The 16,816-nt window shown below is 33.9% G+C and overlaps 2 protein-coding genes across 3 annotated transcripts; one reads left to right on the top strand and one right to left on the bottom strand.

Annotated features, from left to right (window-relative positions):
• Window positions 1-1,971: 1,971 nt before the first annotated feature.
• Window positions 1,972-4,448, top strand: LOC129953965 (alpha-L-iduronidase). Its single transcript, XM_056067533.1, has 5 exons — window positions 1,972-2,516; window positions 2,587-2,682; window positions 2,850-3,153; window positions 3,213-4,123; window positions 4,182-4,448. Exons 1-5 carry the CDS (start codon window positions 2,051-2,053, stop codon window positions 4,253-4,255), a joined length of 1,851 nt encoding a protein of 616 aa, XP_055923508.1. The 5' UTR covers window positions 1,972-2,050; the 3' UTR covers window positions 4,256-4,448.
• Window positions 4,269-16,322, bottom strand: LOC129953964 (coiled-coil and C2 domain-containing protein 1-like). 2 transcript variants are annotated; one of them, XM_056067531.1, is made up of 7 exons: window positions 16,150-16,322; window positions 14,410-16,011; window positions 14,106-14,359; window positions 13,868-14,045; window positions 13,656-13,807; window positions 4,652-4,784; window positions 4,269-4,575 (listed from the first exon to the last, which is right to left on the bottom strand). In XM_056067531.1, exons 1-7 carry the CDS (start codon window positions 16,204-16,206, stop codon window positions 4,456-4,458), a joined length of 2,496 nt encoding a protein of 831 aa, XP_055923506.1. In that variant the 5' UTR covers window positions 16,207-16,322; the 3' UTR covers window positions 4,269-4,455. The 2 variants fall into 2 exon arrangements, with proteins under 2 accessions (XP_055923506.1, XP_055923507.1); XM_056067532.1 differs by having other exon boundaries at window positions 4,652-4,742.
• Window positions 16,323-16,816: the final 494 nt, after the last annotated feature.

Below are 16,816 nucleotides of genomic sequence, written 5' to 3'. Positions count from 1 at the left end.
TTCCAATCAAAATTGTTTAACACTTTTACTGTTTCTTGCAGCGTCGGAGATTTTTTTTTCCAAAAGTTGCATTTCAGTAGGCAGAAAAAACGTGAAATATACTCATGAAGTGGAAGCCATCTTCTTTTGTTTTCACATCACATAGCGTGCGAAACTGATTAAAATCTATCTTGTAAATAAAATAAAATCTATCTTGTATCTTGTTTTAAATATTAAGGATATTTGACTATAATTCATTGAATCATTAAAGTAGTTTGATTCCATAAGATTCAGGTTCAGTTATGAGTAAAGAATCCTGCTTTGTGATTTTCGAGCTTCCTCCATAAGAGCATCGCGTTTCAAATTTTCATAGCTTTGTATGATTTTGTAGAAAACCTCTAAATGATTTGAATTTGATGGATTCAGCGATATTGTTTCTCTATACGTGTTTCACAGAGCTTTCCATATCAACATCCACCAGTCCTCGTTTCTTAGCTCATAAAGTTTGTCAGTCGGTCAACATGATGGGATAAAACCTTTAAAATGTAGTCTGCTTGTAATTTAAGCGTGCTAGTAAATATTTTTGGAAGTCCTGTTTCAAGTTACCAATGCATAGTTGGGTGTTTTTAGGGGTAAATTAAAAAGTTTCTTCAAAAAACCGCTGTGAAACTTTTCTATCTCCTCGTATTCGTTAATTCCACATACCTGAACAGCATAGCAAAGCGAACTTTTTATAACAGCATCAAATATCTGTATTTCGCAGATAGTACTCGTCGGTTTAATTGTACTGGTTTGAAAATATGTTCCTTCTGGCTAGATTTAACAAACTTTGTGAAGTCTTGGCTTTAACACACCCAGGAACTTGTATTCATTAGTAATCTGTACAGGGTTTCCATTAAAGTGCCAATTGTATACAGTGTGTTTACGTGCAGATCTCAAGAACAGCATTATTTTTCATTTATCTACATTAATGACAAGTCCCCATTTATTGCAGTAATCAGCTAGGCGATTTATCATTAGTTGGAGATTTTCAACTTTAGCTTTAAAAAAAAAATTCAATTACTGGTTTCAATGATAACAACCATGATACCAATAACTGCGACCCCTAACATTGAAACTTAAAAATATTTTACAAGTTGCTGTTTAAATCTTTAGCGTTCCATGAAGCTAGTTAGGCCAAAAGGAGTGCATAAAATAACCTTACATACTCAGATAACTGAGTCACTCGCTTGTTTTTTCGCAACATTTCAACAGCAAATAGTTTTGCAAGTGTAAGATCTGTTCAAACTAGCGAGTAATTAAAAGCAAGTAACAAGTAATTAAACAAGCATTTTGAGGTTCTTTGAAAATTTTGAAAAAGGATAAGATATTGCAAAAGATTGTTTTTTTAGTAACTCGTTAAGGTCCTTTGACACTAAGGATAAGGACACATTGAAATACTTAAAAGTAATTGCACCTATTTCCACCAATCTCCTTTGTAGGTATGGCGGAAAAATAGTAAATTATTTTAAAACGCCAAAGAAATTAAGGACATCTATTATAATAAAGTTTGACAAAATAAACAAAATACAAAAATGAAGTAGAAAAGTTTTTTAATATTTCCGCTCAACCTACAGAAGGGCTAGTAGCGTCAAGGAATAAATGACATCAATCAAGTTGGCTACTAGCACTCCATATCTAGCAGATCAATAATATAACCTTAGAAAAACCGAATCCAAATGAATGATCCTATGAATTCACATAAAACGATCTATTTTTCGAGATCACCTTTGAAGATCGCTTAGATTTGCGCTTCATTAAACAAATCACATCGATACCCTTCTTCAAAGTGTAGCTTAATCTAGTTCTTTTTTGACACGTAGTTGATTGTTTAATTCTTATTTGAACATACAAACTTAAAAATTTAAACTAAACATAAAACATAGGGTATATTCTCTTTATTAAGATTTCATGAGAATAGCTTCTTCTTAAGTGTCTTACTAGTGGCAATGTAGTGCGATCAGCAGGTTGAACAAGTTGTCCTTCACATAAAGTGGTTGTCCTTGAGTCGTGTGCAAGTAGTGCAATAAAAATGCACCTGTTTGTTTACATTTTCATTTGTTTATTTCACACAATCTCCGTTTTTATTTCTGCACAAAATGATTCTTTTTACTTACTTCCTCGATTTTGGACGAACACTGGTTTTTGTCCATCTGGTGACATTCTTCAAAACACCGACATTTCGAATTCTATTCTCTCAAATGAAATTAAATTACATTTGCAATTAATTGGAGCCTTGCCTAATACAGCTGTATCAAACGTTCGAATTCACTGGCTGCTAGAACTCGTTGAATTGGTGGAATTTGACAAACATCAAATTCCTAAATATGATTTTTCAAAGCTGGACAAACTTATCTGGTGGTTAGATCGAGCTGAACTCGGTCTGGGTTTTGAAATGATGGGCAATCCCAGTCAAATATTTACGCAATCTCAAAATCAATCGATGATTGAGTTTCTGTGGGAGGATCTGGCTTTTCAAATTGGAAAGAGATACTTAAGTAGGCAATAGGAGTACTTTGGTGCATTGTATTTGGTTTTTTAAATAAAGTCTCATTCTTTGTTTTAAAGATCGCTTGGGGCCTAGCAAAATGAATCAATGGAGATTCGAATCGTGGAATGAACCTGATTTAGCCGGTTATAACATTCTTCAATTTGATTCAAGATGTAAGAAACTTGAGACTTACACCATATCTCATTTATTTTGTATACAAAAATTCTGCATGGTCTAAAAATTAGTTAATAATAAAATTTCTATTTCTATGCCTCTTATTAAGGCCTTCAGATAGCTTACTTAGAGATGAACTCTTATATTATGTTTTACCATTTTCTAGCATTTCAATCCTACCTCTACGCTCTACGCCGGGGCTTGAAAGCAGCTGGTCGCAGACCTTTAAACGGCGTTAATTTTAAACTTCATGGGCCAGCTGGACTGTTTAAAAATCCACAGAAGCACCCCTTGTGTTGGCAATCTCTTGAGCAATGCAATACTTATCCCAGTCAATGTCCATTTGATGTTTTAACGTATCACCACAAAGGCTCTGGGATTAGCAGCGAAGTTGCTGCTGGTGGACAACGTTTGATTGATGAAATATTCCACAAGTTTCCTAATCTAACAAAAATACCACTGGCAAATAAGTTATAAACAACAAATTTAAACTTATCTTTTGATTTATTTCAAAATATTCATTTTACAGTGAAGCTGATCCTATCGCTGGATGGTCTACTCCTAGAAGTTTCCAATCAGATGTTCGCTATGCAATTTCAGTTGTGTCCATTATATTTGACCATTGGACTGCAAAACTGAATACAAGAGAATTTATGAATTTACAATTCATAAGTCATGACAATGCCTTCCTAAGTTACCATCCTCACGAATTTTCCCAACGAACACTCTTTGCTCATTTTCGAATGAACAACTCTAAACCGCATCCTTATTCTCAATTCATCCAAAAACCTGTGTACGCTGCTTTGGGGATGATGGGTAATTTAGGAACGCATACTGCAGATATTAAAATCATCCACGAGACGATTAGGGTTTTGCGGACAACCGATAAAAATGGTGCATCATTTCTTAGTTTGGTCGCCATTTCAAATGGAGATCTAGGAGTTCAGGAACGTTTCCAAAAAGAGATAACATTGAGAACTATGTCGGGTCGACGTTTCTCTTACGTTGTGGAATTTCTTGAATATCAAAATACCGATCCAGTTTACGTGTGGAATTTTTACGGATCACCACCATTTCCCAATAATACTGTGAGGGAAGCAATGCGAAGGGATCAAGGCCCAAAACTTTATACAACCGGAATATTGAATCATCCACAGCTGCATATTAATCTTCCCATACGCGCCCCGTGGCTAGTTCACGTTCGAATGTGTTCAGATTTAAATCCCACGCCACATCGACCTCAGAGACTTCATATCTATGCCATCACTTCCAGAGAGATTCTTCTCGTTTGGAAGGAAAAATACGAAGTGAAGAGATGTGTGGTCACTTATCAAGTATGGTTTCTTCCTCATAATGGGACAATGCGTAAAGAGATCACCGCTGGATGGCATACACCGTTTTTATCATTTCACTTTGCTCCTCTCGATCATAACGTCAAAGGTATCTTTCTTATGAATCAAATATAATTTTCATGGTATATATTGTGGTTATTTTGCAGGAACTTATGCTGTGCGCAGTGTTGACACTTTCGGAAGGTTTAGTGAATTTTCAAGATCCAAACAACATATTTAAACAAATACGAAACTTTTGAGTTTTTAAACGTAGTTTTTTTGTTTTATTTTAAATTACAATACAAATCAAGGTTAAATGCAACGCATTTTTGTTCCATCAGCAACATAACATAACAATAATTTTTTGACAAAATAAAAATGTAAGTCAATTATTTAATAATATTTTTTGAAATATAAATAATCCACCAAGAGTATCACTTTCTATGTATCCAAAATAAGCCACTTTTCATTTATGTGTTCGATTTGTTTTGTTAGAATTGGATTCCTCACTCTAACTTTAATCTCAAGTTTGCCACCAACAGTTTTTCGTCCTTCCATTAGCTGTTTTAAAAGTTAAAAATAATTTTACATTAAATTAGAAAGCATTTTTATTTAAAATATTTTTTTTAAAACTCACATCATATGTATCGTGAATTTCGCATTTAGTTTCGAGTGGCTGTAGTTTAACACTGACCGTTCCGATAAGTATGTCCGAGCGCAGGAAACCGCTGAAACAACACATTGGCAATTTTCGACAAATTCCACAGCATCTGGGCATGATTTTAGTTTTTGCTTGTTTTTTTTTTACAATTTAACAAAAAATCTTAGCAATTTTTTTTTACTGTTACTTAATGAGTTAGTGATGGCAACAAAGCAAAAGCGATTTAAGCATGAAAGTAATCTTTTTATTTATGATTTTAAAAAAAATGTAATGGACAAAGATTACTCTCACGCTTAAGGCCAAAATTCTACGTTTGTTCATTATTATATTCCATAATAATTGATGTGATTGAAATGTGCAACAAAAAGAATAAGAATGATTATTTAAAACGAAGCAAAGTAAGTTTAAGAACAAGTGTTGTGATGACATGAGACTTCCTGTTCATAACTCTTAAAAGAAACTGAAACGTAAGCTTTAAAGGATCTTCCAATAATTCGCATAAGTGGTCTGCCATTAGCGAGAATAGGATGTGCCGTAACTAGGAGACACAGAAGCTATAGAAGTAATTTTCAACTTGGCCCCACCATACGTTTTTGTAGAGATTTCAACTTCGAGCGCTCTGTTAAGCCTAGTACGCTGCTGATTCAAAACGTCCAAGTGCAGAGCGAAATTAAAAACGAAAACCACAGCGGAAAAATATTTGTGGAGAGTTCTGTCAGCTGTCAAAAACAATTGAGAAGTCAGCTGCTGTAAACAAAAGTGAAAAAGTTTTTTTTCGAGTTCGAGGATATTAAATTATTTATTATTAAAAATGAAGACGAAGATGATTTAATGTTAACGACAATAATCGCCTATGCATCTGTGTTTTTATCGATGATAACGAAAAGAAAGAAAAAACTTCCATCTATCCGTGTTAGCCCATATCTGCAGACAAAAGATCGTTTCACTACAGATGTAAGTTCTAATAACTTTTGCAAATAACTTTAAAACAAGTACCTAATATAATTTATAGTTTAATGACATGGAAGCAAATGAAAAGGTGGTCAAGGAAAATTTACATATGCCACCAAATATATGTCGAGAACTATTCTCATTAGTTGAACCAAAGCTGTGTGCGGTGCGAAACACAAGACCAGAAGATGAAATAACTCCATTAGAGAAGATTGCAATTGTTATTAAGTAAATAATTTATTTTAATTATACCTACACAATAAAGTCATACTAATAATGATCTTCTCGATATCTAGCAAGTGGTAGTATCCAAAGGCATGTCTCATCAGTCTACCGAATTAGCAAGCAGCATTTTGGTCTTGGTTTTGGTCTTGGCTGGTTATATAGCGAAATTGGATGCTCCGCATTTTGTAGAAATTGTAAACCAGTTTAACATTCAGTGGAATTTGCCACCGAAAACAATTTTCAATTTTAATTTGTAAACAATTTTTTCAATAAATAAATTAAACGTCAAAATTTCGCAAGCAATTAATATACCGGGCAATTAATACCCTGGTTACAAGAGGAAATCGAGGAATCGAATCGAATCGAATCGAATTGAGATTTCGATCCAGGTATATGGTGGCACTGAATCGAGGAATCGAATCCAAATGGAATCGAAATGACATTTGGGTTGTATTTGTGTGCGTGAATAACTTTCAAATTTTAAAACAATGCTCTCAACACAAAGACGAGCGCCAAATTAAATTCAGCTTAAAACCATTTAAATGAAGTATTTTTGCTTAGAACAAACAAGATAGAAAAAACTTATCGCACGCACACAAGCAAGACCTCACACACCAATAACTCGATTCCCCGATTCAGGTTTACAAACAAATTTTCGATTCGATTCACCTCTTTCAGTGGGATCGGATCGAGTAATCCTATTTCGATCCGATCATCCTGATTCAATTCGGATTCAATTCTCCTTGTAAAGCCTAGTACGCTGCTGATGCGAAACGAAATTTCCCATACAAAAATGACATGACGAAATTTTAAACGAAAAATTTCGCTGTGCTTTTCGTTTTTCAGTACGCTGCTGAACCAGCGTTGCCGATGTGGCACGATCGTGCCTTTTTGACACGGAAATTTTCTCGTGGCACGGTGACACGAAAAATTTAAATATGGCACGTTTTATTATGTCAATCTTTTTACATAAATTTAAACTCATAGTGTAGACGCAGTTTAATTAATTTTTTATAAACTTATAATATTCCCATATCAAACTTAATTGGTAAAAAAGGGGGAGTTCAATATTTGCTCAAGCAGTTGAACTTCACATTCTTTTCAAATATGTATTTCAAATGCGTGCTCTACTCTTCCGAAAGAAATACATGAATTAGCCAATGGTGTATATAGTTTTTTAAAAAACAGTCCTAAACGGCAAAGTAAAATGGCAGTTTTTCAAGAATATTTCAATATTAACCAAAACAAAATTCCAAAAATGATTTCAATTCTCAGACTTTCATTTGTGTTAAATGTTTCTTAAAAAATTGGATGGTTTTGTCTCATTTTTTTCTACTCGCTGCAAAAGAAGAAAATAGTGAAAAGTCAAAAAGACTCCTTGACCTACTGAATGATAACTGAATAAAATCATATTTCAATTTTTTTTGGATTACGTTCTACCTTCTACAGACAAACTTATTGTCATTTCAAAGCGAAGCCCCAAAAATAAATGTATTAATTTCTGAAATAACTATTTTTCACCAAATTTTCATAAATAAACTTTTTTAAAGAAGATTATGTTAATTCTTCAAAAAACAAACATGATATTTGATATGAAACCGTAAACTGTAAGCCAATAGATGATATTTTTTTGGGATTTGAATGCACAGAAGAGGTTCGAAATTTAGAGACTAACGAAAAATTGAATGTTTTAAAAGATTGTCAAATATTCTATAAAAAACTTACGCAAGAATTTGAAAAAAAAGGCTAAATATTATTAAAACAAACAACGAAAACAAATTTTCATACAAAACAATTAATGCTATAATGTCTTATAATGAAATTATTAGGCCTAATAATTGTCAAAATTTTAACCTTCAACGAATTTATTTATTTAAATTATTATAACAAAGCTTTATTACTTATTTATATTTTTATATTATTTATACATATTTTTAATAATAATACCTACTCATGCACGAATAGAGGAAGTGATTTTTTTTAATAGTAACAGTATTCAATTTATATTTATTTTTAAAGAAAAACTTCAGTTTTATTTTCGTATGGCACGAAAATTTCATTAATGGCACGTTTTTTCAAAAAACGTGGCACGAAAATTTATTTTTTGGCGGCAACGCTGTGCTGAACAACGAAATGTGTCATTTTAGTGGATAGCTGTACTAGATTTTTTAGTACAATTCTCCACTCTTTTCGTTCTCAATTTAATTGCCCGGTATATTAATTGCTTGCGAAATTTTGACGTTTAATTTATTTATTGGAAAAAATTGTTTACAAATCAAAATTGAAAATTGTTTACTCGTGACTTTCGGTGTTTTTCATTTTAATATACATAGATAGATGACAAAACTCTACACAAATATTTTTCCGTTGTGGTTTTCGTTTTAATTTCGCTCTACACTTGGAGACCACCGAAAAATTTCGTTTCGCATCAGCAGCGTACTAGGCTTAAACGCGGTATAAATTGAGAACGAAAAGAGTGGAGAATTGTACTAAGAAATCTAGTACAGCTATCCGCTAAAATGTTACTTTTCGTCGTCCAGCAGCTTAAGCCTAGTACGCTGCTGATGCGAAACGAAATTTTTCGGTGGTCTCCAAGTGTAGAGCGAAATTAAAACGAAAACCACAACGGAAAAATATTTGTGTAGAGTTCTGTCAGCTGTGGAAAACAAAAAACAAAAACACCGAAAGTCACGAGTAAACAATTTTCAATTTTGATTTGTAAACAATTTTTTCCAATAAATAAATTAAACGTCAAAATTTCGCAAGCAATTAATATACCGGGCAATTAAATTGAGAACGAAAAGAGTGGAGAATTGTACTAAAAAATCTAGTACAGCTATCCACTAAAATGACACATTTCGTTGTTCAGCAGCGTACTGAAAAACGAAAAGCACAGCGAAATTTTTCGTTTATGATTTCGTCATGTCATTTTTGTATGGGAAATTTCGTTTCGCATCAGCAGCGTACTAGGCTTTACTGAAAAACGAAAAGCACAGCGAAAGTTTTCGTTTACGATTTCGTCATGTCATTTTTGTATGGGAATTTTCGTTTCGCATCAGCAGCGTACTAGGCTTTAAGATGTGCCAAGTAGGGAACGGAGAAATGGAAAATCGTGAATTCTGAACAAAGAACCTCGATTTGCAGAAATAAACCTTCTCGACAATATTAACCTAACATATCAATTAGGAACCAGTTATAGCTATCAATAAAATCCATCAGTAAAATTTTTGTTTTTAGTTTTTGAACATGTTAGAGATTTATTTCTGGCAAAAAATTGATGAATAAGATGAATACTATATTTAAGTATTTTTTCAAAAATAAACAATGCATTTAAAGTTTTATTTAATTTATAAATCCATTTTAATTTTTTTAACGATGAAATTTCATTTTACTGAACAGATATCTGCCAAAACCCAAACAAAATTCCATTTCGTTTTACTGTTGGTGTTTTAATTTTTTACTGTTTCGATCACATCATTAAACATTTTACTGATGAAAGCAACAGACAAAAATTGTCTGAGGACCGAGCTTGATGTTATGATCGAAAGAAAACCACAATTTAATGACGTAAATTTACTGATTGTTATAAACGCTCATCAGTAAAACATTTCAGGCTCCTCATGTTTCAAATTTTACTGATAGCTATAACCGGCCCCTTAGGATCAAACATAACTTCAAGAAAGAGTCGATAAACTACGCTCTCTAACGAGGCCTTTGAATTCTGATTATAACATAATTTATTTTTGGTTGTCATAAAATTTGTATGTTTCACTTTACTAAGTTACAAATAAAATGAAACTTATTATAATTAGAATGTCATAAAAATTCAAACTCATGAAAGGTAAATTTATCAAAAGATTGCGAAACGTTTTGCATTTGTTCAAAATTAATTAATAATGGCTGACAAGAAAAGGACAAGAAATCCCAATTTTTCTCTAAAAGAAAAGCCAAAACTTTTAGAATGTGCTTATCAAGAAAAAAAAATAATTAAAAATAAAAAAACAGGAGTTACGTGGAAGGAAAAGAAACAGCTTGGGAGAGAATAACATTGAATTTAAATTCCCATTCAGATTCAGCATGCTACAGGACCGTTGTAGCACTCAAAAAATGTTACCAAGGATAAGAAAAAATAAATTAGGAAGGTGTCCGATGATGTAGATGGAATTTTAATAAATTTCATACACAGCTTTGCAATTCCTGTGGCAAATCTTGAAACTATTCTTGAAACATGCATCCCTCCAAAATCAGCAATACTTAAAAGATGTTTGCCTGTAGCAAAGAATCGTAAAGGTACCAATAGCTGGTTTAAGGGTGCAATTGAATTATTTCTAGAAGACGTAAAGTTTAGTTCAACGATTTGTTATAAAAGTCATGTAGATCCTTTCCGATTTGTTCTTATACATGGATAGTCATCTTTTTAGTCAAACGACATTTTTTGTAGAAGGCCAATTCATCAAATCTAAAAAAGTACTTATTTCTATCGTTAACCTGACGGATGAAACCATCTTCAATAAATTCAAGAACCTACACGTCATCTTCCAGCAAATCGGCCAATTCAAAATTAATTTTTATTATTTTATTTTAGTTTGAACAAAGAACTAGTTTTTTGGCACAACAATTTACAGAAATGTCATCACACAACATAATCTCCTAAGTGAGACTTAAGGTGTTATGTCCTACTATTTCTTACCCATAAAATAAGTTTCTGTGCAAACCATTAAACAGAACTTAGTAACTTATGTGGAACGTAAATATTTATGATTCGTATCAGCAAACGAGCCTGACTGATGAAAAAGTCTTCGAAGTATAGAACCAAAGGCTGGATACCTATAGGACAATTCACTAGCATCTGCCGGGCAGAAGCCAACGCCACAGAGAAAATGTGGAGAATGTATTATCACTACAAAACCAAAATATTGTCATCATGCCAGATAGCAAGTCGCATTTAAACCAATAAGCTTTTGAACTAGTTGAATATCTCGTTCTTTGAATATACTGGTTCGGGAATGCGTAAGTAGACTAAATGAGCTAATAATAAGTTTTAATTCATTAGCTATTGGAACACTTAGTCCAAGGAAACAAATAGCAATTCATTTAGCAGAACATGGAGAACCTACTCTTAAAAGAAGCAAAGTTCTAATTTGGCAAAGAAGAAAATGTGTTGCAACTGCAATCACAGACAACTTTTAGTTAGAATCACTCTAAGCAAGAATAATTTAAGAATAATAGAAGTTCTCTTCATTGATCACTTTAAGTTGAATAGACATCTTATCATCTTAACGTTAAAAAGCTGAGCTATCTACAGGTTTTAAAATGAGTACGAGGAGAGACCGGATTATTTATAATGCTAAATGCGATACCATCATTCACGAGAGACACAGATATCTGGGAAATTACTTTGAACAAGAAACTGCCCTTCTTAAAACACCCAAATACTTTGGTTCTTCGAAGCAATTAATTTGGAAGGCACACTTTAGTATGGTTTTTCTTATCTAGTCTAGAAAGTTTACTTTTTCTAGATTATTTGGTTGAATCTCAACTGTGGAGTGGAGTTTGCTAACAAACGGATCATAGGGATCATGTATGCCGATGACATTGTCATTATTGCGGAGTCACCGACTGCTCTACAGTTGATGATAAATAAACTGGAAGAATATTGAATTGTGGAATCTAGAAGTTAATCTGGAAAAGTCAAAACTCCTTGTTTTTAAAATGGATCTGGCAGAACGGCAAGAGACGAGCAATGGAAATATGGCGAAAAAACTCTAGACGTAGTTAAGTCTTATATTTATTTAGGAACCGAGTTCACTTTCAATTAATAATTAGGAAAAACATCTCAAAAGTAAACTAAATAAAGATAAATCGGCAGTATGTGGAAATTGGAAAAGAATTTATAATAACAAGCTAATAGCGCCTGACTTAAAATGTAGAGTGTTTAATGCTACTGCCTAAGCTATCCTGTTTTATGGTGCGCAGGTATGGGGAGTACAGAAGTATGAGCTAGTTGAAAGCCTATTACGGTTTTTCTTAAGGTAAATATTTTTTCTGCCGATAGATGCCCTAAAATATATGTATTATTTGGAAACTGGTCTTCCGTCACTGTTTATTTTAACCCTTAAACTGAATGTTGATTACATTGTGAGAGTACTAAATATGGAGGAGCATAGGGTACCGAGAAAGATAATGGAGTATGCGATACAAACAAAAAAGCTGGTTGTAAAAGATTGGAACTTGTTAGCTGCGGACGGTGGGTTGACCCTGAATTGGATTATCCATCACTGATGAGAATGAAAGGTATGGGCATATTGAAAAATCTCGCTCATCAACGGAAAGGCAATATAATTCAAAGTGCGTACTTAATCTCAACGACAGAAATTATTTCACCAGCGAATATAACAATTATATCATTAGATCCATATTTAAAATAAGAGGAGAACTGATCAGACTAAACTTTAGGTCCCATCGTAACGAGGTTATCGATTTTTGCACCCTCTGTAATCTGCATGAGAGAGAGGATGTATTACACTTCATAGGCGCTTGTCCAATGCTGATGGACGTGTTCACTTTGAAAAAAGCTTTGTGCAAGTTGAAGAGGTTATGAACTATCTGAATGGTGCGAACTGGATGCGACTTTACAAATTCTACCAAGAAGCGATAAAATACAGAGCCCGGATCATCGATGAACATTTTTGTTTCAAACCAATAACAGGCATAAGAATCCGTTTACTGAAAACATTTTTGTTTTGATTTGGCTAATCTAAAAGTTCTTATTCCATTACAATTTGGTAGTCATTTGAAATGAAAATTAAAAAAAAAATTAAAATAATAATAATAATAAATATGTTTTAATATGTTAAATTACTTAATTACAAAATGTTAATAATAATGTCTTAAATATTTATTCTGAAGTTATAACTATGTAAATATCAACATTGTAAACACAGAATAAAGAATATCTATCTATCTAGAAAGTTATTTAAAATACTTTCATTAATCAGGTGGCGAACACGAGTGGAAAGTGACATCACCCAAAAAAGAGTGCGCTACTATAGAAAGCTATAGACCATGGCTTTCTGGAATACAAAAACTTCTACTTTTTTAGTTTTAAAATTGCTAATATGTATAAGGTTAAGATGGATTAGCATTTTTCAATTTTAAATAAAAGTCTCATTTTCTTCAGCTGCCTGCGCAAGGCATTAAATAAAATTTGTTTGTGCTTATGTACAAAAATTCGATTCTCTGACTTAAAGTCTAGATATGCCTTTCATCAATAAAATAGATCTTACAATCATGGACTTTAGTAAGTACAAGTCAACATATTTGAATTAGTGAAGAGGAACAAACTTCTAAAGTTTTTTGTAACACATTTTATGATGGTGGGCTACACCGTTAAATTAACCAATTTTAGATTCAGTTACATTTGTAGGTAACATTTGTGTAAGAAAGAATAACAGCTAAAGTTGCAAACGAAGTCATGTTTTCTTGCCCATGAAAACCCTGAGCTCAAATAAATGAATTCAATCTGATTGTGCACATTTAAAATGAATTATTAATTTATTTTTTATAGTTTTGATGGATATAAATGAGGGTAAAAATGTTTAAAGCAACAAAAAGCTACATTACATTACAAAGAACTTCCAGAGGGCAGAAGGAGTATAGTTAAACATTAATTATAAAAAAAATTATTAAATTATTCTTTAAAATTAAATATAAAAACACACAACAAACTAAATAATTTTTAAGCATTTTCCAATATTTTGTTGTGCTAGAACATAAAAATTCTTAACAAAACAAAACTACTTACCCTCGTGAATAGACTTCAAATTTAACAGCTTGTCGTTTGAATATCCTCTGACATTGTCTATTGGAACGTTGAATATCTACATTGAATCTTTCATTATATTCCGGACTATCTGTGTCTCGGACAATTGAACTTTTAGCCTTGAAAAAATCTTCCTGCAATCAAACTAATCATATAATCCAATTCAATTTAATTAAATAAAGCAAACAACTAACCTGAGGATATGGAAACTCAATTTTAACATAAGTATCGACATCTTTTGGATTTGGAACATTATAGTTTAGACCACGTACAACCATAATCTCGACCTCATTGTCGGATATATCCGTATTGCAGTGAACAATATTAAAACTCTTTTGTTCATAGTGGAATTTCGGCAACGGGAAATTCTTCCTAAATAGTCAAACTATGTTAAAACAAAACTCTTTTACATTGATTTTTTAAAATGCATACCTCTTCGAATATCGAAGTAAATCTAAATCTTTCTGGACAGTCAGAGCTAAATTTTCAAACCTATTCATGCCGGCAACATCGCCCATAGCCTTGTGATGATCTCTAGTGTTCTTGCACATCATTAATTGCTTAGCCAATTGCTCTTCTAGTCGAACACTTATATCGGATATATCATCATTTGGATCACAGTCTCCTTGGTTGACAATTGCAAAAGATGCTTCTAGGTTTTCTCGTTGTGACGGTGGCAAAGGAAGCTATGGAAATTTGTTAATTATACTTACAAAAATAAACTACAACTCCTTACCGTATTTAAATCCACTGGAAGTCCACTGCTAGCAGCATTAAGTAAACCCTCGAAACCTTTGTAGATTTTTAGATATTCTTTAGCCTGATCAATTTCTCCAGCCTTCTTTGCCTCAATGGCCGCAACCTTAAATTCCTTTTGTCGTTCCAATAGAATTTTCATTTGTTGTTCAGCCAAATTCGTGCTATGTTGATTTCCAGACATTCGTGTAGTCAATTCCTTTTTGGGTGAAGGTTTCTGCGTCGGTTTTGGAGTTCCTTCACTACCATCCGCATCTCCCTCGGGAGTGACAACTGGCGCTGCCGGTTTTGGTGGCAGTACAGGCGAAGAAGCAGCAGGCGTGGGTGGTGCAGCAGGTGCATCACCACTGCCAGGCAGAGGACCGAACCCAGGTGGAGTAGGTAGTTCATCAAAGGCAACCGGCCTGCCAGCTTTGTAGCTCTTTATGGCGTCCTCGTATTGCTTGACTATACGACCAAAACGTCTGGCTTTGCTCGAGTTGTTCTCTGCCTTTGCACCCTCTTCAACTGACTTATACTTCTGGAGACGTTGTTCTAAGGCCTCCAGCATAGTAGTGGCTGTTGTTAGAGGCTCCTCGGGCTGTGGAGGAGTCGGTTCTGGGGCTGCTGCTGGCACTTCAGCCGGCTCTTCAGCAGCTCCAGCTTGCATTTTCGCCAGGAACTCTGCAAACTCACCAGGAGGAGGTGGCATATCACTCAAGTCGACTTCTTTTCCTTCTTCACACAGTTTAATGACCATGTCAAATTGTTTTAGCACTTTCACAAACTGCAGAGCCAAGGCGGTATCTCCAGATCTTTTGGCTGTAAGCGCAGCAATCTTGTACTCTTGCTTGCGTGCATTTAATTTTTCCAGAACTGGATTCTCTACTTTAGTTTCTTCTTCGACTGCTGCAGGTTTCTCTTCAACTGAGGGGGTTTTCTGCACCGGCGGAGGGGGACCCGGAGCAGGCCTTGACGGGACTGTTGGTGCTTGTCTAGGAGAAACTTTTGGAGGTTCTTGAGCCTCAGCAGATGGTTCTGCAGGAGGCTTAATTGACTTCACACTTATCTCTGGGGGAATATCATCGACGTTTATTGAATTTCCAGCAACTGATTGCTTTAGCAAATCATTAAGAGTTTTGAGACCTCGATTGAATCGGCGTGCTTTGGCTGATTCACCGGCACCTTTAGCGGCAGCTTCTGCAAGCTTATACATTTCAATGCGAGACTTAATGATCGAAATAGTATCTGTTGTGGTTGTGGGAAGGAACGTCTGTTGGGCTTGAGCCTCTTTCTCCTCTGATGGACTCGGTTGTTCGGCTTCTAGATCGCCTCCAGCAATTCCTTGAAGTTCTCCCAATAATTCCGGATCGTCATCATCATCGGACATGTCTTCATCACTACCAATGTCTCGCATGCTTTCAGAAATCATCTTATCCAAGTCTGACGCAGGAATAAGTGTAGGCTTTGGTTTAGCCTTCGGTTTTAGTTTAGCACCACCGCCAACTATGGCAGCGAGTTCAGACTCAAAGTCATCGTCATCGTCGTCATCGTGCCCTCCTCCTGATGGATCAAAATCATCGGGTATTTCTGTTAAGCCAAACTAGACAACAAAGAAGTCGAAGAAAGGTCCATTATTGGATAAGGCCGTTTTTATATTGATAGGTAAATAGAAAATGACTCATGACTTTGGTAAGATGTGAATCTTTTTAAAATTAAGTCTAAAAAACACCATAAATACCTGAGACAAATCATGATTTCGCTTCTTTTTGGGTTCCGGCTTCTTTCTACTAAACATGGCACGATTTGGATTGTTTTAAACGATTTTAAAAATATTTTAATTTGATAAAAGATTGTTCTTGTTTCTTCCTTTTTCTGGCTTTTTTCACTTTGTTTTGAATGGCATATGATGACATCAACCGTTGACATTTCTCTTCCAAAATTTAAGTAATGCCAAAACTACACTTCTTTTTTTAATAACTCTTAAAGTTCGTTTTAAAGAAAATTTGTACTGTCCTATGCGAAATAGAAATTACTTACCAATGAAACGGCTCAGAGTGCTTTTTGGTTCTGAAGCAAGTATTCAAAAACACGTTGGTGCAAAATTTTAACATTTTACTAGTAAGCAATTTGCTAAGTATTTAGCAGTTTTCTAAGTGTCTCAAAAATGTTAAACCTTTCTTTTCGTTTTTCTAACTGGTAAATTGAAGAATTGTCTTTCATTAAAAAACAAGCATCCAAACATGTCTAAAAAGCAAATACGCTTACATATAAATTGGAATTACCAACTGTTGACTAGACCTTTCCATCTACGTTATCAAATTATTAAGAGATAGTAAGATGTTAAAATCTTTTTAAATTAGATAAATCGTTTCTTACGCTTAGTAAATTTCTAAAAAAGTCTTCAA

Source organism: Eupeodes corollae, chromosome 1, assembly GCF_945859685.1.
Source record: "Eupeodes corollae chromosome 1, idEupCoro1.1, whole genome shotgun sequence".
Classification (NCBI taxonomy): Eukaryota; Metazoa; Arthropoda; class Insecta; order Diptera; family Syrphidae; genus Eupeodes; species Eupeodes corollae.
The sequence above is the reverse complement of the archived record's forward strand: the minus strand, read 5'-3'. Positions and strand labels throughout refer to the sequence as shown.

What these genes read in the sequence shown, in the direction of transcription:
- LOC129953965 (XM_056067533.1), top strand. Translation starts at nt 2,051, where the DNA reads ATGCACCTGTTTGTTTACATTTTCATTTGTTTATTTCACACAATCTCC. An exon ending in TCTTCAATTTGATTCAAGAT is followed by an intron (nt 2,683 to 2,849) that starts GTAAGAAACTTG and finishes ACCATTTTCTAG; the next exon opens with CATTTCAATCCTACCTCTAC. An exon ending in TCTCGATCATAACGTCAAAG is followed by an intron (nt 4,124 to 4,181) that starts GTATCTTTCTTA and finishes GTTATTTTGCAG; the next exon opens with GAACTTATGCTGTGCGCAGT.
- LOC129953964 (XM_056067531.1), bottom strand. Translation starts at nt 16,206, where the DNA reads ATGTTTAGTAGAAAGAAGCCGGAACCCAAAAAGAAGCGAAATCATGAT. An exon ending in TTCCAGTGGATTTAAATACG is followed by an intron (nt 14,360 to 14,409) that starts GTAAGGAGTTGT and finishes AAATTTCCATAG; the next exon opens with CTTCCTTTGCCACCGTCACA. An exon ending in AAATTCACGATACATATGAT is followed by an intron (nt 4,576 to 4,651) that starts GTGAGTTTTAAA and finishes CTTTTAAAACAG; the next exon opens with CTAATGGAAGGACGAAAAAC.